The 22,585-nt window shown below is 38.6% G+C and overlaps 1 protein-coding gene across 2 annotated transcripts in view; it reads left to right on the top strand.

Moving 5' to 3' along the window:
• Window positions 1-22,585, top strand: part of PLCB1 (phospholipase C beta 1) — a 411,722-nt gene that overhangs the window by 237,142 nt on the left and 151,995 nt on the right. For both annotated transcript variants that reach the window (XM_069850172.1, XM_069850173.1), the window contains exons 4-7: window positions 9,475-9,615; window positions 16,257-16,336; window positions 20,108-20,161; window positions 20,505-20,580. In XM_069850172.1, coding sequence (XP_069706273.1) covers window positions 9,475-9,615; window positions 16,257-16,336; window positions 20,108-20,161; window positions 20,505-20,580 — 351 coding nt within the window. The remainder of the gene's footprint in view (window positions 1-9,474; window positions 9,616-16,256; window positions 16,337-20,107; window positions 20,162-20,504; window positions 20,581-22,585) is intronic.

Raw genomic sequence — 22,585 nt, 5'->3', positions numbered from 1 at the left:
TTTATAGATAAGTGAAAATTATGCTGTTGTTCCAGCTGTTCCTGCCCTTATGTGCTATGTGACTTGCTGTAGAAATTATTTCATTCTAAGACTTTTTATAGTTCCAATAGCCTCATACAGACCAGAGAAAATGAGTTAACAAAAGTAATGTGAAAATGAAAGAAGTTTCTTCCCTCTAATATCTCTTCGTCTCTTCCTTTAAAATTATATTGCAGAAAATCTCAAAGCATTTTGAAAAAGACAAAGCAAGGGAAGGAAATATACGTGCTTAAATTTGATTTTTTAAAATATGAACCATCTGCAGCTAATAAGAAATGATAAAAGCGTTCATGAGTTAGAAAACATCTAGAGGAAGATTATGCATGATTGCAGCTTCTAGGTAGTTTACCTTTTTTAAATTGTCATTTAAATTAAGATGTAAACTGTGAGATATAAAATACTTTCATGTTAATCACAACCACATCCGAAAGAATTGAAAATACCACATTTGGTCTGATTTTACTTAAGAAGTTTATTCTATCACTTGGGTTTTCTTAGAACACAGTCTTGCAACCAACTTAAAACTTAAAATACCATGAACCTAAAATAAATGCTGAGAAATATAGCTGTTTAGAAGGAGAACTAAGCAAATATGCAGGCTGAGTATTTGCTTACTGTTCGGTCATGAGAGCATGAGAGAGCCAGGGAAGCTGCGTTTGGATCACTTGAACTATGAGAAAGGTCAGAAAAAGAGGAATGGGGTGGCCCTATTTTTGTCTCCAGGCTTTTCCTTAGAACTTACAAGGATTTCTCTTCACATTTTATACAAAATCCTGTTTTCACCAGAATACTGGCTACATCCTTCCTTTCATCCAGGAACCAACCTGATTTTGTACTCCAAGAAGAAAATCCATCTTTCACAAGGCTGGTGCTGAGTATCTCTCAGTAAGTGCATAATGGTGTCTCCGATAAGTTTTTGTAATATAAACGGTCACATCTGGTACAGAAGTAATGGTGATGTAGAAAATTATAGGTTGGAAGGGGCCTGTCAGCCTTGTACTCCAGTGCATCAGCTGTTCCCTTGGCTTGGGGTGGGCTGCGAAATTGCTAAGGATGCTTTCTGTCCCCTTGATCTAGTTGCTGACGCGACATTCAATGGTTTTTTTGGCTGTCCATAAGTATTAGCAAAATAATACTTTGTGGTTTTAAATACCCAATGTCTCAATGTCTCACACTGTGGTTATTGTAGAGAGTCAACCTGAAATCTCTGAATTCATCACACATTTTCAGAACTCAGAATTAGAGTTATATTGGGTAATATATATGACACAGACCTCTCCTAAGTTAAGTATCATTTGTACAGGTATAGGTTTGCTTTCTTCCTGTTTCTGTACAGAAGAAAAGTATATTCTTTCTCTCTTCCTCAAAAGTTTTACATCCTAGAAAAAGAAGCAGCTTTATTATTTTTCATAACCTCTTCCTAGTAAACTGGGTGTATTGATGTTCTCACTTCAAGCATGGAATTGGATTAAGCTATTTTGGGAAAAGCAACTGTTGTTCTGGAATAAGTGTTTCACAGAGTTAATCAGGATTGACTGTTTGATATTTGATTTGTGGCATCCTTTCATCCCTGATTATTTCTATGGGAAGAATAGTCCTTGTTTTTCAGTTGTATCTGAGGCATTCAGTATCACTGCAGGTACCAAGAAGCAGTGGCTGTCTCTGATCTCCTCCTTAAAGGACTGACTCTTTGTCTAAAGCATTTCTGACTCCAGTACTGTGTTATACTCTATAAATGTTCCCCTGTATTAACTGAACAGATAGTCAGCTTAAGACCAGTTTAGGTTCTTGAGAGGTATTTTTTAAGGAACATCCTTTGGTTTTGTATACGCTGACGTACTGTGCACAACAATGGTATCTTGAAGTCTTGGGGGGTTAAACAAGATATTGGTTCTATTTCTGTGCATAGGTCGCTATGGTGATATGCAAAATTTGGAATCCATTCTAAAAACCTAGAAACGAGAACAAATTTCACAGAAGGAAGTATTTGCAAATATTTTGATCATATATTGATCTGATACACTTTTCTAAGATGTATGAAGACATATTTGTATGAAAAAACATAGTGCAGTTTTTATCTATTTTTGGACTAAATGTATTTCTGGTTTAATGATAATTATTTTGGTAAAAATGGCTTGTTGATACTGAGTGTATTTAAATATCAAACTTCCTGTGAATTCTGTGTAATAATGGAAGAGAGTTTGGAGAACAATGTTTTGAGTATCTTTGATGTGGTAATTGGAGTATATTCATTTCACATGATTGTCATTAAGGGTGGCAGACGAAATACTGTCATTGAGTTTTGTAGGTGTGATTCCCATGTATGGACATTCTCTTTAATCAAAGGGATTACTGAAAGATAAACTATTGATAGTTTCAACTTTGGTCTCAGCAAAGGAAGGAGAGAGAGAAGAAAGATATGTTTCCTTGAGAGATGAGTCTGTCACTGCACTTAATGGGAAGTTCCTAGTCCTGCACTGTTGCTAGGTGATATGTGACAGAAAAGGTATTTGAACCAGTTTTGAAATTGGTATCAGGTTTGTTAACAGTAAATTTAACCCAGTGAGCCAGGGTGTTCTGTTTCTGAGGGTCACAGTGTTACACTGCAGCAGTTCACAGGTGCTTAAGAGGCAATGCAGAATAATGGTCCCTTTGCACAGAGCGGTTTGGAGTGTAACACTTGCTATGGGGTTGTCTTGCCTCAAGAAGTTAGACTTCTCCTGTAAGCAGCTTGGACCGACATCCTGTACTCAGTAGGCAGAGAACAGACTGTCCGTCCTCTCTGACACAGGTGGGGGAGTGCCTGCTGAGGGAGGTGTCTCCCTTCTGTACTCTTCTGTATTCTCCCTCTGTACTCGGCACTGGTGAGACCGCTCCTTGAATCCTGTGTTCAGTTCTGGGCCCCTCACCATAAGAAGGATGTTGAGGCTCTGGAGCGAGTCCAGAGAAGAGCAACAAAGCTGGTGAGGGGGCTGGAGAACAGGCCGTATGAGGAACGGCTGAGAGAGCTGGGGTTGTTTAGCCTGGAGAAGAGGAGGCTGAGGGGAGACCTCATTGCTCTCTACAACTACCTGAAAGGAGGTTGTAGAGAGGAGGGTGCTGGCCTCTTCTCCCAAGTGACAGGACAGGACAAGAGGGAATGGCCTCAAGCTCCGCCAGGGGAGGTTTAGGCTGGACATAAGGAAAAATATTTTCACAGAAAGGGTCATTGGGCACTGGAACAGGCTGCCCAGGGAGGTGGTTGATTCACCTTCCCTGGAGGTGTTTAAGGCACGGGTGGACGAGGTGCTAAAGGGCATGGTTTAGTGTTTGATAGGAATGGTTGGACTCGATGATCTGGTGGGTCTCTTCCAACCTGGTTATTCTATGATTCTATGATTCTGGCTTGGCTATAGGTGCAGGTGGGAGTGACTGGACAAGAGAGACACTTAACCTATAGAGACGAACATAAGCAACTCTTAAGTGTCATTATGGATCCAAGAAGTCTTGCAGACAGTAACCATGTGCTTTAGCTAGCACAGATGGTGCAAAATACCTTGAACAGGGTATTGGAAAGCAATACCTACCCTTATTAGGTCTTCTGTACAGGGCAGCTTGCACTGCAGATTTCAGTTGGATCAGTTCAGCAGAGTCGTGGCTTGGGAAGTCTGTCGAAATCCTTAGCTAGCCACAGGGGTAAGTGTCCTGATCTTGAGAGAAGCTTAGCACTTCTTACTTATACTGCCTACTGCAGAAACTTACTTGGTGGTTAAAGTGTTAAGATCTGATATTTTGAAATCTGAGTCAAATATATGAAATCTACAGTATGTATTTATTTATTTATGTATGTATGTACACATATATTTGTTATATATATATACACACACATGTGTATGTTTTATTTATTTATTTTTGTGTATACAGTTTTGTTGATAAACACTGTGTGGTAAGGCATTCCTGAAGATAAGACTTTGTTCTATTTGAAGAAATTCTGTGGGAGTTTTGAAGAAACTCTGTGGGATTTTTGCCTTTGACAGAGTCACAATGTAAGGTCCTATTTTATCAAGGTTTGTTGTTTAATTTAAGCACAAATGAGAGTGCTTTCCTGGGAAATTCCTTGCATATGTAGCTACTTATGCTTCTTTCCCTCTATCTTCCCTCTCCTGAGGTGCATAAAGAGCTAGAAAAATGTAAATGTCATTTCAAATGTTTGGAAATCTTATTCTGATGAGCATGGAATAAGATGAAATTCTGTTGCTAGTTTTTGAAACCTCTCCAATCTTGAATTTATCAGTACACAACTAGAGCAATTTGCAACTATAATATGGAGGCTAGGGAATTCTTAAGTACCTCTCCAGCTTTGTAATCCAGTTCAAAAATCTACAATACAGTGTTCAGTTCTGTTCAGCCCTGCTTTACTGAAAGAAATTGTTGCTTGTTTAAATGCAGCTTTTTAAAATGAGAGTATGGCATATTTTTAGTACCAGAAACAGAAAGCATTTGGGAATTGCAAGTCAGATTGACATAAATCATGAAAATAGCTGATAAACACTGAGTTTGTGTATGGGGCTTGCTGGGGGGAGGGGGGATATTTGGGGTTGTTTTTTCTTTAAACATGTACTCTTTGGAGGCTTTCATACCTATAGCATCAGTAGGACTCAGGTGTTTAATTGATATCTAAAGCCAATGTTTTACTGTATGAGTTGCATGAGAAAATTACTTCAGTTGGCACCCATTTGGGGTCAGAGAGCATATGGCATTCCGCATGCACAGGAGTGAATATTGTATAGATAATAAGAGTCCACAATCTATGAGATCTATATGTGTAGTGTACTGTATAATGACTCCTTTAGATTTTTTGCATTGTGGATTACTGTCTTCAAACACCAAAAAATTCCCTGTTGTTTAATTGCACAACTGTTCTAGCAATCCACAAATGCTGAATGAGTATTTTGATAATCACACAGTTTGGCCATCAGATTGTCTGTAACTATTAAACCCCAAGGAAAATCTTTAGCATCAGACAGATTCTTTTACTTTTTCGTGTAGGTCTGGGATCAGAGAGAGATGCTTTCAGAAATGGTGCTGCAGCTTTGAGAAGCATTCATAACAAAAGGTGGTGCCTTATATCTAAGGTGAAACCTTGGCTGACCTGCTGCTCCTTGATGACTTTAAATCAGTGTTTCAGATTTGCTACATGGCAGCCTTTTATATCTGTGTATGGCAATGTATTTAGAAAAAAAACAGAGAATTTTTGTAGACGAGTGGTGTGTTTTAGGTTTTCAGGAAACTTTAAGGAGATGGGAATACTGTTACAAGATAATAAGGCATTTACTGTAATGTGCAGAGCACGTGTTAATTGGAATTTGCGTTTGAAGAGCTGTATTTCAGTAACACCAACCACAGCCAAAGGCATTTTTCACAGAGGTTGTTATTAATTTGGCAGAATGGTCTTTTTTAGTTTACACTAGTTTTATGATTTCCACCAAAAGAAAAATACGGCACGAGAAAGTTTTGGAAGTCTGGTTGAAACCTATTTTTAGCTGTCTGTCTACAGAATCTTGGTTTCTAACTGAAAATCATTATTCAGCGCTTGTTCATGAATGTTGTAGGACTTCCATAAGCTTTTCTTTTTTTTTTTTCATGTTTCTGGTTAATTTTTTCTATCTTCTGATTTTGTTTCAGGTTGATTAAAGGTATATTTTCTGTGATAGTTTTGTCAAAACAGCAGAACCAACTAGGGAGAGCTTTTTACCAATTGTGCAGATAGTCTCTGGCCAACTCTTGCCTCAGTTTGTAATGGTTAATGTTACTTTTCATGGATTCTGAAGCTGTTTGTCCTACCAGTGTCATCCTGGTCACCTCCTCTGTGTTTGCCAGCTCACTGTTCACATCTGTCTCCAGGAATCTGCCAGCCCTTTAACCACAGAGGTGTCCCAAAAGAAACTCTGTCTTTCCTGACCTGGTTTCTGAGCAAGTCTTCAGGCAGCTCTAGTCCTTGAGCTGAAGCTCCTGCTAGACTTCAGTGGAAGGGAAGAAGCAAGCTGGCATCTAGACCTTTTGAATGAAAGAGACAAATGGACGCTGCTTTGCCAGAAAACATCAAAGCTGACTTAATAAATCATTGTGCTACAAAGGGAACTTTGATGAGTTACATGGGCACTGTCAATAGGCTGCTATTTCTCAAGCATCGCATGGATGTGTTCCCTAACCTGATAGAGCTTCAGTAGCTCCCGTTTAAAAAATTTCTATAATCAATATTCAATAGGTATAATTCTTTTGAATGTCTCTCAAAGAGCTCAGTATGTTCATAATAAGGCCCCAGTCTAGCAGAGAGCTTAAACCAAAACCCAATCTGTCCACTTGTGAACCAGTATATCAAATGCAGCTCCAAACAGCAGCAGACTTTCAGTCTCGTTCTCCAAAATGGAATTATCAAAATAAAATTAATCTGATTTACATAAAATAAGCTAAAATTGGTCTTTCTGCTTGTTTTTTTTCCCTGTGTGCTTTCCTATCGTCTCCACCGGAAAACTTGCTGACATTTTAAAAAGGGCTCTGATTCATAGAGCTTCAGTAGTCTTCAAGATTTTAATAAAGGGTATTTTGTTCATCTGCGGTAGTGGTTGCAGCTAAGTGTGGTAATAAGGGAGCAGAGCTGCTCTTGAAGATTTTGAAGAGCTGATGGGGTGCTTTGGTACCTAAATTTGCGAGCTTCATATCTAAGGACCAAAGAAACTGCCTAGATCATCAGCTAAGGGCGAAGTTGTCACTGATAAATGGAAATGCAATTGCCATTTTTAAAAGGGCAAATACACCCATCACAGGGGTCAAAAAGGGCCTCAGCCCTTTTTAATATCAGAATTATCAGAATTAGTATCAGAATTATCCTCTTTCACTAAACTCACATATGTGTATATAACACTAAAATATCAATTTTAAGTCTGTGGAGCGCATTGCAGGTTATGCTGAGGTATCCCAGGATATGCAGTAAATGCCCTTTACTAATAGGTGCTGAATGGCAGCCACGTAATAGCTTGCTGTAAGTGACTGTGTGCTTTGCATTTTGTTTAACAAGTTTTTAACAGAACAGAAGAATTCAGCTTTTTATTCATCCAAACCCAGCAACCCAAAGAGGATGGTCTGTCTAATTTCTTGCCTTTAAAACCTGGAGAAAAATCCTGTGATTTGAAGGACCAAATTCACACTCACGTTGTCCGGTTGGCCACTTACTCTGCACTTCTGAAAACCTTACTGAGCCAGTCCCAGACAACTTCTCTTTTGATGAATATGCTTCAGAAAAACATCCCATTTCAAATATGTTTCTTTTTTATTCTGTGATGCATGGCTAATGCGTATCTTAGACTAAATAGAGTATGATCCATCATAGAGACATCCTGTACTTGACTATGAATACGAAGGAAAAAGGTTATCTTCTTTCTTTTTTTTGCTGATATGATTGCAATTCATCACCAAGAGTGAAACTGTGAGCAAGAGGTTCAGCCAGGGAAAGGAAGAAAAGAATGACAAATATGTGAAAAAGAATAAAACCAGATAGACAATCCTGTTCAGTCTGAGTTCAGAAAGAATGATGTTCTTCTAGACAGGCCCTTTAGTGGAAGTATTTGTCAGTCTGATTTGGGGTTTGAAATGGTAGGGTAGAAAGCAGATGAGTTCTCATGTCCCAGAGAAATTAAACAAAGTTTGGTAACATTCAGCCTGTAAATAAAAGAGAAAATAGCCCATCTACTCACATACCATCACTTCCTTTCCATCTTCAGGATGTTTCTCAAGCTTTTCTCCTGGATGTAATTTATAGAATTTCTATGCCTTTCTTCTTCAGATCCTCATCCTTGGAACACAGCTATTTTTATATCCTTTGTCTGGTTTTCTCTTATATGAAAGAATGTCATTAACTTGTTTACCCATTAAATCATCTTCGTCTCAGAGCACAATCATATTCCTTCTTTATAGAGCCCTCAAATAGGATTTTTCTGTCTGTTCTCCTGCCACACTTGCCATCATACCCAGTATTTAATGAGGCTTAGCATTTTATAATAGACAGACTTGTATTTTCTTTAGAGTTGATATAGCATATTTCAGTGTTCTCCCAAACCTTGTGAAGCATCTTGTTAACATATGCATAACTATTGCCTACACGCAGAAGTGATACCAATCAGGAGATACCCTTTAGACTGAGGTCTCGTTTATTCAGGATTTTGTGCAAGATCCATGAAGAACAGTCCTTTTCATCGTCTTAAGCTTATCAGCTTGCTTACACTAGATTTAATTTGTATTAGTCAGAGGAGATTTAGATTCTTATTCAAAAGATATTAAACATTAAGAAGTACTGTAAACCCTAAACATATGCAGACAGCAGGGGAGGGAAAGGTTCATGTGAGAATGAAATATAAACTGCAGTATGTATTTGCATCAGTTTTGAAATCATTTGATCTCTAGACAAGATTTGTCATCCCATAGTGATACTGTTTGGTAGCCATTTTTTTGGATTTATACTAGCCCAAAAGGTTTTGCCTTTTAGGAAACCTGAGCTTTCAAATTATACTGACCCTATTCAAAGGACTTAATTCAGTTGTTCAGGGCCTCTTTTCATCTGCCTTTGCCTTTATCAGTTTCATCTTGAGGCCAAGGACCAAGCAGCTTTCTTAGTTAGAGAAACAGAGTGCATTTCTGGGAAATATTGCAGCCTAATAGAAACTAGAAGAGTCGCAAAATAAGCCAAACTTTTTTCTCGCTTATGCTACCAATGAAGCTGAGATTCAGGCTATTATTAGCTGATAAATACCATTGAATGTATCTTTCCTTCACAGAAGCATTGCGTAGTCATTTCTGTATTAGATATAAACCTTAAAAAAGATTTATAAATATAAATGGAATATATCTGACAATTTAAATAATACATGGCATTTCAGACATGAATTAAAAAGCGGAGGGGGTGACCATTAAACTTTACTCATTTCACAGTGTTTATGACAGTTAATTCCAGTCTTCTCAGTTCCTTAGGGAAAACTAAGTTCTCATTTTGAGCTTTATCTAAAATCCATTGAAATCATAGCGAATCTCTTTGCTGAGGCCAGTATCCTTTGGACAGATTGTGTTGTTTTGATAAACAAAACAATTTTCATATGCTTATCTTCTGAGGCAAAGTAGTTGAGAATAGGAATGTGCAACCATCAGCTGAACAGCTTTGGGTCTGTCCTGTAACAATACAGAGCTCCAAGGCTTTGAAGGATTTATAGTAGTGATTTTCTTTTTATTCTGGTTTAATAACTTTAAATATTCTAATGAGTAATTAACCAGATCAGAATGTAGTGTCATGCTTAAACTATTCAAAATAAGACAAGTTTTGAAAATTGAATTATTTGCAAAAACATCCACCTCTTTTAGTAAAAGTATTTGCAAAGTTAAACCATTTTGTAATGTATTTACCTGCAGGATCCAAAACTGCGTGAACTGTTGGATGCTGGGAACCTAGGAGGTCGACTGGAAAATCGAATGATAACTGTTGTCTATGGTCCAGACCTGGTCAATATATCGTACTTGAACTTGGTGGCATTCCAAGAGGACATAGCAAAGGTAGTATAAATTCATCTGTGTCATGTAAAAATAATGTTTTTCAATTATTGTTTCGAGGTATGGATAAATGACATAAAAGTGGAGATTTCTGTGAAATGAAACTTAATTCTGTTATTAAGGTGTGCTGCACAGTACCCAAGAAGAAATGTGCAATCATTTTTTTTCAAGGAGTTTATTCAGTGAAGTTGTTCCTGATATGTGTGTTTATCTTGAGAACACTGCTTGTAAAGCCCAAATAAACACTGTGAAAATAATGGTAAATGCAAATTTTTACTCAGCTACAAGTAGTATACTGTGACTCTGTAAATGCATAGTGATAGCTTTCAGTAGGTATCACCCTTTTATGTTTGTTCTGAGTGTAGGAGAACTATGGATCACCTGTGAGATTAAGGTTTGTGAATGGCTGGCTTTTTAAGGTTGGCCTGTATCAGCCTAGTGGGGATCTACTGCTCTACTTCGTATACTGAAGTATGCCAGCAGTCAGGCACCTAATGTTACTTCCATGACTGTTTCTGCTCATGTTCAAAGATCAATGTTAAGCATTGTATTTTGTATGCTGATAAGAATTGTGAAGTAATTACTGTAGTGAAGTATTTTTAACATGCAGCTATATAGTGCCTTTGTTTCTTTCCACTACTCCATGTAAAATACAGCAGTGTGTGACAAGCAAGTTATGACTGAATTTAGTGCATGTTTATGTTTTTCTTCTTCCACCTTCTGTATGACTCAGTTTTGTTCAATGAAGTGGGAGCTCCTTGATTTATCTATCCCAAACTGACATTTAGAAGCTACTCCTCTTTCCACTTCCATTCATGTAGATAGACTGATGACAGCCTGCAGATAACCACACACAGAACACATTTTCATAGGATTTCCATCCTCAAGTCCACTAGATTGCACTGAAAAGTTTCTCTGCAGAGTTCTGTAATTTAACAACAGTAAGCAGTTATTTTGCCATCTCTCGGGCAACAAGGATGGTCAGAGTAGGTGATCTAGGATGAAACCTGTAAGCTGGGAGGATGTTGTTTTGCTAGCCAGGTTTCTGCCTCTGCTAATCTTCATTAGACTATTGATTGGTCAAATTGGCAGAAGCAGTTTCTGCTGTCAGTTGATAGAGAGAAACAAAATGAGTTTGTTATGATCCATGGACTGCTAAGTGGGGAGTGCTCTCCTCAGACTTGCAAATGCAGAGCTACGCTCTGTGGGCATGGTTAAGAAATCTTAGTACTGCAAAAGTGAAAGTGATTGAAACAACTCTTCAGGAAAGAAAACCTAAGGATATGATGGGAAAAGAAAAGGTATGGTAAGCTTTACCAGCAAAAATTTTTAGCCCTTACAAAAGAAGAGGGAAAATCACCTAAATTAGAAGCGTATGTCCTTCTTTTTCACTTTTCTTTCCAGCCAGCAGTGAGTGAACCTTAATCTATTTGCTAAAACAGTGCAGAAACAGGTATTTTAGTGCCATTTTCTGTCTGGTATTGGAACCTTAAAATACAGTGCACAACATCTTGTTTTAGGGAAGCTTGGCTGCTCTAAATCCTGAGTAACTCCTACAGTGTGAGTAACTAAGAATCTGAGTCTTTGGAAATGCAGTAAACCAAATAAAATCATACTTTATCTGTCAGACACTGTGGCCTGGGGATGCAATTTTCAGAGCATTGCAGATTAGCTGCACTTGCTTTGAAATCACATTAAATATGCCTATTATTTCAATGAGAGCAGAGTTTGATCACTGATGAATGCATCTATAAATTCTTCCTTTTTTATTTTATGTTTTTATTTATATTCCTTTGTCTTCCAACTTTATACACGCCAGAGCACAAAATGTGGTCCTTATCATCTTCAGGTCCCCTGTAATAACTTAGAAAAGTTGTTACATACAAGCATATCAGGCACAAATCATCTATTCAGGGAGCTTTGAGAAGGTGTGGAAATAAGAAGAAGTTTTCAGTATCACACATGGAAATTTTGACCCATCCTCTTGTTTATGTTCCAGGGAAAGCAAATGCCAATGAAAACTCTCCCAACCTTTCCCATGCATGAACATTTTTCAGGTTTTGTGACAAGTATCAATCAGTCCTCCCTTGGAAGAGAAAGGCGAAGTAAACTGTAAAAGTCTTAGTAAGGCGGTTAAAATTATTCAGTCATGGGGTTTTCTTCCTCTGCAGAAGGCTTCCTGTTCTTCTAGAGACTCTGTTCATCACATCCACTGGCCAAGTTGTGGGAAAATTACGGAAATATGAGCCTTGGGCTATTCAGCTTGTTCTAAGTGAACTAAAAACTGAGCTAGAAATGGTGAAGTAGTCATGATGTACTGATTTCTCTAGGGGAAAGTAACTAATGTTTAAAGTACATTAATGATGAGCTGAAGGGCACTGAGCAGCTGGTTTGTTCAAGGAATGCAGCTTGAAATTCATTGGTTAATGGTCTAAAAGGCAGTTTTCTAGACTTATCTCAGTGGTGAAGAGAAGCAACACTGATAGAGCACGTGTGTATCTGGGGATAGGATTTATAAGTATCCACAAACATAGCACTGCAGAAGCCAGGATAAAGAACGTCGTTTATTCTCAAACCCTATTCTAAGTGGATATTCTTTTTCTCTGTTCTCAACATGAAGTCCAACCTGTCAACCTCCGTGTTTCCAATGCCGTATTTCATTCTCGTCCGAAATCCAGTAACTTCAAAAGTGAACATCCCATCTTTTCTCTCTTCCCTCTACCTCTCTCATGCCTCTCATGCCAACTCTGTTTTCACCACACGAGTCTGTCCTGGCCATACAGACACCTGTCCAGAGCCTATGGAATTCTGTTTCTTCTCAGTTTGATGATCTTTGGATCAGATCCACCCCTAAGAGGTAATGAATTCCTCCATAACAAAGTGGTATAGTCAAAGATGATTCACAAGTTGTGCTATACTGTGCTTTCCAGCTTACATCTTCTTTTTTCCAGCCTCTTAGGCATATTTAAGAGCTTGATCAGTATAATAAAATGGTATAATAAACCATATAAATTCATGTGCATTTGATTTATTTTTTTTAAATAAAATCCATAAGGGTGCAGAAAGTGTAGAGTTTCAGCAGCTTGCTTTGTTAACCTCCCACCAAAAACAAATGTGCAAGAAATGCTGCCTTCACACGTAGTCAGTTCTGATTTGAAGGAAGAGTTCTCAAGAATGTGTGCTATCTTGTCTTATGAAAAAAAATGTCATCTCTTCTGTTGAGATAAATGTCGTATGATGTGTCCTGATGTGTGCAATAGAGGAGAGAAATTACTTCACTGAGCAACACATTTCCAAGAGAACTGCTGCTTACACCCTACCTGCCAAAACACTGAACAGTTAAATAATTTGTTTGTAAAGTTCACAGGAATTATATTAATATGTATTAGTATAAAAGGATGTAGCCAAGAGGAAATTGGGTTCAGGGAGCTCTTATCGTGATTGATGTGACTTGCTTGGAGTTGAATGTTAGAAGGCTGAGTTCTTCCGTGACCAAAAGGGATCAGAGACTTCCAGTCTACAAACAGTTTGTTGGCATTAATACAGTCCTATTTCAAAATACCTAGATTTCTATTTTCCTTTTGTATTGCATCTGTACAGGAGTCTGTAGCTACCACAGTGATTCAGGGGCTGTTATAACCTTTCCACAGAAGGCTGTTTTCTTTCTACACATAACAGCTTTCTACCCTGCAGAGTGCTCTCACCGAGCGCTGCCTTCTGGAATCGCTGTTGCTGGTGAAGACGGCTGCAGAGTGCATCACGCATGGAGTTAGAGGATAGGGTTTACTTTGTACCACACTGTAAAACCTAGGAAACAGAGACATTTGGTAGCTAAAGCAGCAAGAGTCATCTTGGCTCACAGTTTGATGCAAGCCCATCCAAGTCAGTCCAAATAATCTCCTTTATTTCTTCGCATCTGTGCTCAGGATGGTTGTTTCCCTGTCTGCTGAGGTTTTCAGACCAGCAGCTGGAAAGGTGATGGGATCCTTGGCATGTTTTCTGATCTTGTATTTTTGCCTGTGACTCTGTGGTGGCTGGAATGAAGACCCTAAAATAGCAGAGGCACTGAACAAATATTACTTACGACTTGTTGACTGGGCACCTGCATGATTAGGAATAACTCAGCTTGCAATTATTAGCCTTAGAATATTTGGCAAGTCTTCAGCCTGCAAGTATTAGCCTTAGAATATTTGGCAAGTGTGATGTGATCACTTGAAGAGGCAGGAAGAGCTAACAAAGGAACATGGCATGACTGTTCATATAAATAATGCCTGTGACAGGCACATAATAAGCGAGTTCTCCCTACATTCCTGTTAACAAATGCTTGGACAAAGAGAAGGAAGTGCTGGGGTATGGGATACTCCTGAAATGCCCTACTTCTGTTTTCCACAAAATCCTTCAGTTTTAAGCCCAGCAGAATCAGTGAGGACAAAACAAAGTCTGTCAAGATGTGTTAAAAGCCAGTGTATTTTCAATTTCTTTTTTTTTTTTTAAGTTGCCACTAATCTTTGCAGCCTTTAGTGTAACAGGGAGAAGATTTAACTGCTATTATTAGTACCTAAACAAGGCAGTGATTACAAGATGAGCCTATTTTGAGCCTGCAAAAATGAGTTGCCAAGAAGGAAAAAAAATGCTATACTTAATACGCTTTCTATTCCAAGAGTCACAGCAAAGCAATAGTGTCGCTAACAAAACCAGCTTCTTTTGTTCTTTTCTCACACACCCATTTTTTTCAAAACAGACCTAAGAAGGAAAAGCAAGTGGAAAAAATGGAAGTTGTCATGAGAGGTGGAGGGGAGAGTTACCTCAGCAACAGTGGTTTCCCTCCAGAACAGCAAGGCCCTGTCTGAGGGAGGAAGGTTTCTCTGACAGAAATAGCAGGCACAGGGATGTGTTGTCTTAGCTGCTTAGGGGTGATATTGTCAATGGGATAGGCTTAAAGATCTGGTAGCTGAAGGACATCAAAGGCTTTATGACAGTAGGCGTATAGGTAACCTTGTCTCTTCCTCATTCAAAGCTACTGCACAAGACCGGTTTCAGGGACAAGATCTGATCACTTAAAGGAGCAAATCTTAGCACATTAAAAAGATAGAAAAATAATTTATCTTCTGAACCTCACAGTGATCATCTACTCATATGAGAACCTGAGGCTTTCTGGGTAAAACAAGCTGGTAAACTCTGAAGTGTCATAGCAACATTTGTTTCATTGGAAGTCAATGGTACTTTTGATCATTACCAGTTTTTGTCAGAATGAAATCACATTTCCCTTGCCAAGAAAAAGAAGAATCAAGGAATACCTCCAAAAAGTATGCATCTGGGAGGGTGTGTGGTGCTGGGAATTTTGGATTTGGACTGATATGAAAGGAAATTCAGTTTTAGTTTTGAAGAAAACTCAGAAAACTTTATCAAATAAAAAGAAAATCATATTATTTGCCAAGTCTTGTTTGTTTTCATTACCTTCTTTTTTGAAGAGGTGAAACAAAGCCAGTCCAAAACTGCAGTTGTGATTGCAAAGGATTGTAACTAAAGATTGTAAATAAGCACCAAGTTAGCAAGGAAAAATGCACTGAAGTTGTCAATGAAGAGCTACAGGAAACACCTGCAAAGGAGAAGAGTGACAAGATGAGCTGTGAGAGTCTTAACTTCAGATTATAGTGAAGGATAGGTGCTGGTGGAAACCTAGGAGCAGATGAGGACCTAAGGGAAGGACTTCAGTAACATGCATAGACGTATGAAAAAACAAGTCAGGAAAATTAAAAGAAAAAAGTGAGGGAGAGCCAAGGGAAGAGTAGTGCCTACCATCTAGTTTTGCATGAGCAGCATCTTTTCCCTACTTCAGAGTTGCAAAAGAGAAAAGTAAATTAGTGAGAGATAGGAACACAGTGTAAGGATGTACGGTTGGGGGAAGACAAACTGTTCTGTTTCAGGTTGTGTCTTCTTCTTGATATGATAGAAAAATTTAAATTTATTTCTATATATTTCTACTGGTTTGGGTTTTTTAAGTGTGTTGGCTGGTGAGATCTTAGATAGAATCAGTACTTGCAGTTTGTAATTAAGTATCCACCATAACAGATAAGGTATTGTATTTATTATGTGAATTACTTAATGATCTTGGAGAGGGTGATGCGGAGGCTCTCACAACAGAACTCTTACAAGAGGGGATTTTAGAGCAAGAGACTTAGTATGGTGTGGTCTATATCCCACCTTGTCAAATCTCTCTGTTTTCAGAGGGCTCTAAGCCGATTTCTCATTTTAGGAGGATGGTGATAAGTGACTCTGTTTTTAGTCCCTAGTGTGTCAACCGGAACGGTATCTAACATACAAGAAAATGCATTTTTCTGGGGCATTTATTTTGCATCTCCCACAAACCTGAATGTGCTTTGCGTCAGACACACACGTGACTTTTTTATTTCCTAATATATTGGAAGAAAATTGCTTTTTAAAAAAATATTTATAACAGTCTTCATTTTTTGCAGCATAAGAAAATCAGGTCTCACAGATGAGGAAGGAAGCTGTAGTTGGAAAAGTCAAGTTCAGATTTTAATTAGGCTCTTTTTACTCACGATAAAATTTTCAAAAATATTTTGCTTTGTGTAAGTAAACATCTAAACTAAGCCTCATTTAATCAAATTTTCTCTCTATAGGAATGGTCAGATGAAGTGTTCAGTTTGGCAACAAATTTGTTGGCACAGAACATGTCAAGGGATGCGTTTCTGGAAAAAGCGTAAGTGGCTATCGTATTTAATGCTGTGGGTGTTGCTCTTTTCGTCATTTTCCTCTTTTCTTGTTAGTCACATTGTCATCTATTGTTTCTGCTTTGATGAGTTGTCACTTTTGTAAACACAGGCTGTCCTTTCACATGGTTTTAAAAAGCCTGTTATCTAAACTTCATTTAAACAAAAGTCTTGTTAGGGTTCTTCTCACAAACTACTAAGTGGTAGAAAAAAACAGAATTAAATGCCATCTTCCCCTTGTATACTAAAATAGTAACTCCAGCTGAAATCTGAAGCTCTCCATTTAAAAGGAAAGAATATTCTAGGTTGACTTGCTTCTGTTTTTTTTTCCTGTTACTGAAAAAAAAAAGAGGAATGCAAGGAGTCCATTTTACTCAGTCGAATCTGTCTGGTTTTCATGTGATTCAGTAGGTATTCAGTATCACATGTGAATACACCCATGATACATCCAGAGTTGTTGTATCAGATACAGATGATACATGCAGAAAGTTGGAGCAACTTGCTGAGTTGTATATCTGTGAATCCGTTCACCTTTGCATAGCACACAGATTCCGAGTTGTTTTAAACAAAGTACAAAAGCTGCTTGTGAGAATGTTTGGAGCGTAAAACACACACCTCTGAAAGGAAAGAGAACTAAACCTGAGATGAACGAGTCTTAACTGGATAAGTGCACGTGATGAGGGAGTTTTGCAGAAGTGATATTGTTGAGAACAGCCTACCAGATAGTGATGACAATGAACTGGAGTATTTGCTGGCCTTTTGGGGTTCTACAAGAGAAGAACGTTCCCAGCATACAAGTTGCCTCGTTGATCACTGCTTTGTCTCTCCCCAGAACACCGTTTAATTTCTGCTTATAGACAGAGATAAATACCAATTTGGGGCTTAGGTTCCTAAAACTGGACTTTCTAAGGTTCTGTATACCTAATTTCCTTAGATGCACCCATATTTAGTCAGAAGGTTCCTGACTACTTAACTTTTAATCCTATAGACCTATTCATGGGTGTCTGTTCTGGGAAGGGGGGTGGGAGGTGGGGAGGGGGGTGTTTTCTTCTCTTAGTTTTCATTGTGGTGCAGCTGAAGTCAACAGAAATTCCTGAAGAAAATTTGAAGGTTGGACAGTGTAGTAACTACACCTTTGTGTCTGGTTATGCTGTGTTGAGACAGCAATGATGTATTAGGCAAAGAAAATCCCAGGTGGATGGAAACATTTAACATTTCCTTTTTGCTCCTCATGTTGACAGTGGTGAAAGCACTGTGCTGATTTGAGCTGCTCCAGGTTTGAAAGCAAGAGCAGAGAAGACTCCCTTCTGCTCCATAGGTTGTAGATGAGTTATGGAAGTGATTTGATATTAATATTTCAATATCCCTTACTACTCAAATCACCAAGCAACCGGCAGACTTTGCTGACAGGTCTGTAATGGGGAGGATTGTGGCTGTACCTAATAGGCATTTTCATATCAGATTCACAGGAAGAACATGTTATCACACAGTATAGCAGAGCAGTCTTATTTGGAGCCATTTTTCTGTGGTTGTTCAAGCAATATTAATTAAAGATTAAGACACTGGACAAGTTGCATGGATTCAGTAGCAGGCAAGCACAGCATTCCTGTGTCTTTTCTTTTTCCAGTAATTAATAAATCACTTAGGAACTGTTGGGTTTCCAGGGTCCTCTGCACAGATGCCAAATTAAAGTCACTTAAGAAATCTTTGGCTTTGAAGCTTAAAAATATTTCCTTATAATAATTACTGTTCTGGGCAAAGGATTGGTTGCAGTTGTAGCCAAACCCTTTTGCTGAAATAGAAAGCAAATTGCATTAAAGCAGGATTAGAAAGGCTTTTTCCTTTGTGACATTCAATCCCTTGCAGCTTTGGAAGTGCAATAATAAATAGCTTGATCAGCTCTCCTGTGGTTTGATCAGATGAGAAAAATTGGGTTACTTTGGGAGGAGATTGGTTAATAAAAACTGCCATTTTGGTTATCAAGTGTTTATTCTTCTGTTGTAACCATGCAGTGTATTTTTGTGTTGGGTTCCATTAGTACATTAGTGCTGAAATACTGACCAGTGCAGTAATGAGTAGAGTGACTCTACTACGGAAATCTTGGCTCAGTGTTAAAGTCCAGAGTTTGTCATTCTTGGAGTCAGCACTGCACTCTTGAAATGGGAGTATCCCCTAGTAAGCCTTCTAGCAGGAATAACGTGCTTGGTTATGTTAGATGGATGGATAATGGCTGCAGGGGAAAACATAGTTTCCCACATGTAACAAAGAATTTGGGAGGAAAAAAGGTGACAAGTACTAGTGGGCGTTGACTGTCCTTCAGACAGACATTTTTAGTTTGCTTTAACTGAAGCTCAGAATTCCTTCTTTTTGTTTTTCCGTTTTCTTTTATTTCTGTCTTTCCTGGCTGTAGAGGAAAACATTAAGTGTGACCAGAGGGTACTCAAAACTTCCAAAAAATAGAAGGCAAAATAAAATAAACTTTTTTACTAACCATTGTAATTTTTTTCTCTTTAATCTAGCTCAGTGTTGGGGATGAAGGGGATATTTCTTTTTGGTGACATAGTATCACAAGAGATTTCAGTTTCCAGAAGGCGCATATGAGGGACAAGGATTTGTGAAAATGTTAGTTAGGGATATTAGCAAATACTTTGTTTTTTGAAGCAGTTGCTAAAGGCATTTTTGGTTGGGAAGAAAAGCAAAGTTTATTGGAACCATGCAGTTTCTTCTCCTTTGGTAAGCCAGAGGGTAAAGCGAAAAAGATTTTTAACAACAAAAAAAATCCTCTTTAACACTTAAGCATTTCATATTTTTCAACAGATCATATTACTGCAAAACTCATTTGTTATGCTTTTAATTATACGCGAGTGGAAGAAAAGTAGCTCTCAAAAAGTTTTGCCCTTCACAGGCTGCTGGTGGTAGACATTAGGCTGGTAACCAGTAATCTTCGCATACTGGGGGGATTGTTAGAGAGCAGCTGTAGGCCCAGCTGCTTCTCATTAAAACTACTGGATGACTCCTGTTTCAGTAGGCTCTGAACCAGTATGTTGAAATATTTGAACAAAGGAAGATACATCCTCGTCCTACTGCCTTATTGATCATGTGAGAGAAGTCACACGTCCTGAGACATTGAAATCCTCTAAATACTCAGTTCAAAGCTGGATAGTTGCCTGCCTGCAGACTGTTTCAACATAAGACCGTAGTTCTTATATTGCTTCGCCCTGGAAATGTCTTGGGCTCCTCCATGGCTGCTGAGTATACCAGCACTCTTACTGGTATAGAGGCTTTTCAGTTGCCAGTCATTTGCCTTCCTTCCAGCTGAGGAGTGACAACATTCAGGGTCAAACAGAGAAACCTTCACAGCCGTGTACTGGGGAGGGCTTAAGGAGGCAGGGAGGTTGGTATGCAACATCCAGGGAGAATTTGAGGCTCTGCAAGAGGAGTACAGACACCTTCCAAGGCAAACTGTATAACCTCTGTGCTAGTAGACTGGCAGGCAGTCTGGATGAGAAGGAGCTTGCAGGGATGATAAATTTTTTCATTAATGGTATTTTGCAAGACAGGCAGTATTTGACCCTTACAGGTGCATTACCATTGAAGGAAGAGGTGCTTAATTATTAATGATATCCCAACAGGTTTTCATATTGGGCAAATGATAAGTGGAACTTGCCACATGATCAGAGCACTAGAAATGACCTGTAAAGTTGGTGGAAAGGTACTTGGAAGTGCTGTAAAAATAAAACACGATGCTTTTCTCTCCACAGCTACACAAAACTTAAGCTGCAGGTGACTCCAGAAGGCCGCATTCCTCTGAAGAAGTAAGTTCTGTTCCCCTTCCTTGCCATGTAGTCTCCTCTGACTTTTTATTGTGAACATATGTTTGAGATATAAGAGCCATGTTGTAAAGATAAATACATTCACATTGAATGTGGCTGGGGTAATATGAAGAAAGCAGTAGTGACTTTTTCAATTAACTATCTGCTGTAATACGGGCTTGTGTGGGGGAGAGTTAAACTCGCTTGTGTTATTGAGCAGCCAGCCAAATGAAAATTAATAGGTAAAGATGTGATAGACTGGGAAGCAATATTCAGTCTTTAAGTTACATGGGCCATCAAGCCATGTCTTTAAGCCAATTCCCTTTGGTTTGTCTTTGTTTTGCAGCATATACCGCTTGTTTTCCGCTGACAGGAAACGAGTAGAGACCGCGTTAGAAGCTTGTAATCTTCCGTCTTCCAGGGTAAGCATCTGAATTTATTCCTGCTCCTTACAAATGTTGCTTGTATTCAGCAATGTTTATTTTCTGTTGAGTTAAGGGCAATTTGTTCAAGGCTGACCATGCTGTGCTGGTTTTGCTTCGTGACAGATCCTCAGAAGCAGGTCTGTCTTTCCCACACAGAAGTTCCTGATACCCATCTGTAAATCTGAGGACCTTTGATTTGAAATTGTGTTGGGACCAGGAGTGCCCAGAAGAAGTGCAAATGGATTAAAGTAAAGGGCAGGGGTTTGTGCGACCTGTCCTGGAGAAATCCTGTGGGAATATATTAAAAATCTGTGACTGTTAAGCAATTTTCAAGGCACGATTTCAGAGCAGTGTTGGCTCGAGGTGTAGCTAACGGTATAATCTGTTTCCTTCTCGCAAAAAAAAAAAAAATCTGTAGCTTGAGTTAAGTAACAGTTTAAACTCACTGTAGCTTATATAAAAGGTGCATGGGGTAATGTTGAAATGCTGTCAAAAAGTGTCAAAGCTGTGAATGCTGCAGGGATGCAGCTATTGTATACTGCTAATCTTGGAGCTATCCTCAGCCTGGAACATTTGCAGGATGGTACCTCACCCTCAAGAAGGCTTTTTTCAGGATGAATGAACTCAAGCAGATGATTCTAGTTAGTGATAGAGTGAAGATGTTCTTAGTCTTTCCTCTTGGGTGGAGATTCTCTTCCAAGAAAGTTCTTGAAGGATAATTCCTGCATTTGAATGTCCAAGAAGTGGGGCAGAACTGATCTGTAGTAGAGGACAGCCTGTATCTCCTGATCCCTTGCTCTTGTAGAAGACTCTCTGCAGTGATGTCTGCTAAATTTTTGCCTCCTCAGTGGTTTAATAGAGCAAATTCTTACAGCTCCAGAAGAGCAATGGAGCAAAATCCAGATACCCATCACCAATGAGACCTTCCTTCATAGGTTTAGGAGCTTAATTCCATTAAATTCCAAGGAATGTCTGTAAAGTAGGTATAATAATCTTATCTAAACTAAGATTGTAAGGTTAGAAACATGGAAAGGATAATTTTAAAGATAGGTTTTCATTTGTTAACAAGACAATATGCAAAACATTTCTGAAGCACTTCTTTTTGAATCAGTTGATTTTTTACTTCTGTTTACTACATATCTCTGAAAAAAAATGAACCACCACTGGAGTCTTTGAAAGAAACTATAACCTTTTTCTGCTTTTTATTTAAGTAGAGCCAATTTTATGTACACATTGCAGGATACTTGTTGCTGGGATACCATCTTGAAAATTATTCATAATAACACGGATCCTTTCTTTGGTTGGAACAAAAGAGAAATACACTTTATGCAACAAAAAAAATTGTTGATTATCTTTGAAAAAAATTTTATAATCTAAGTCTTTAAGAAGCGTGAAACTCTGTATCTCATACAGGTAATGGAGTAGAAGAAAATCAGTATTTCAACTACAGCTCTTTTCCTTTGTGTTCCTGTTTATTTGAACAAGTAAAATTCATAGCTTCCACTTCTAGCTTTTCTGCCCCATTGTACTGCAGGACAAATGAAGTTTCTGTAAAGCCTCGGAAGAACACTGGACTCCAACGGCATGCAAGACAAATACTAGGGTATCTTACTTAGTAAAATCACACTGGATTATTCAGAGAATTCATGAGAGTCTCCCATGGACATTAAGAGCTTAGGCTTTTTTTTAATATCCATATGTCATGAAGATCCCTCTAAAGATTTTCTCCCCAGGTTTCCATACCTGTCATTGCTCTGGGAAGACACAGGGCTTGTTGGCCATGAGTTTCACAAGATGTTTTGCTGCTCCTCTCGATGGCACTAAAACACAAAATGAAATTCACAGTCATGGGTAAGAGGTTCCCAAGTGACCTGAGCACAAACCAGCCTGAGCTATGCTGCCAGGGCATAGTATCACTGCATGGACTTGTCTGTGACAGTACAAACTTCAGCATCCACTGGACGCACTCTTTAGGAAATTCCCTGTGTTTATGCTTGCCAGG

This window comes from Phaenicophaeus curvirostris, chromosome 2 (genome assembly GCF_032191515.1).
Source record: "Phaenicophaeus curvirostris isolate KB17595 chromosome 2, BPBGC_Pcur_1.0, whole genome shotgun sequence".
In the NCBI taxonomy this organism is placed as follows: domain Eukaryota; kingdom Metazoa; phylum Chordata; class Aves; order Cuculiformes; family Cuculidae; genus Phaenicophaeus; species Phaenicophaeus curvirostris.
This window is presented reverse-complemented; position numbering and strand designations above follow the sequence as displayed.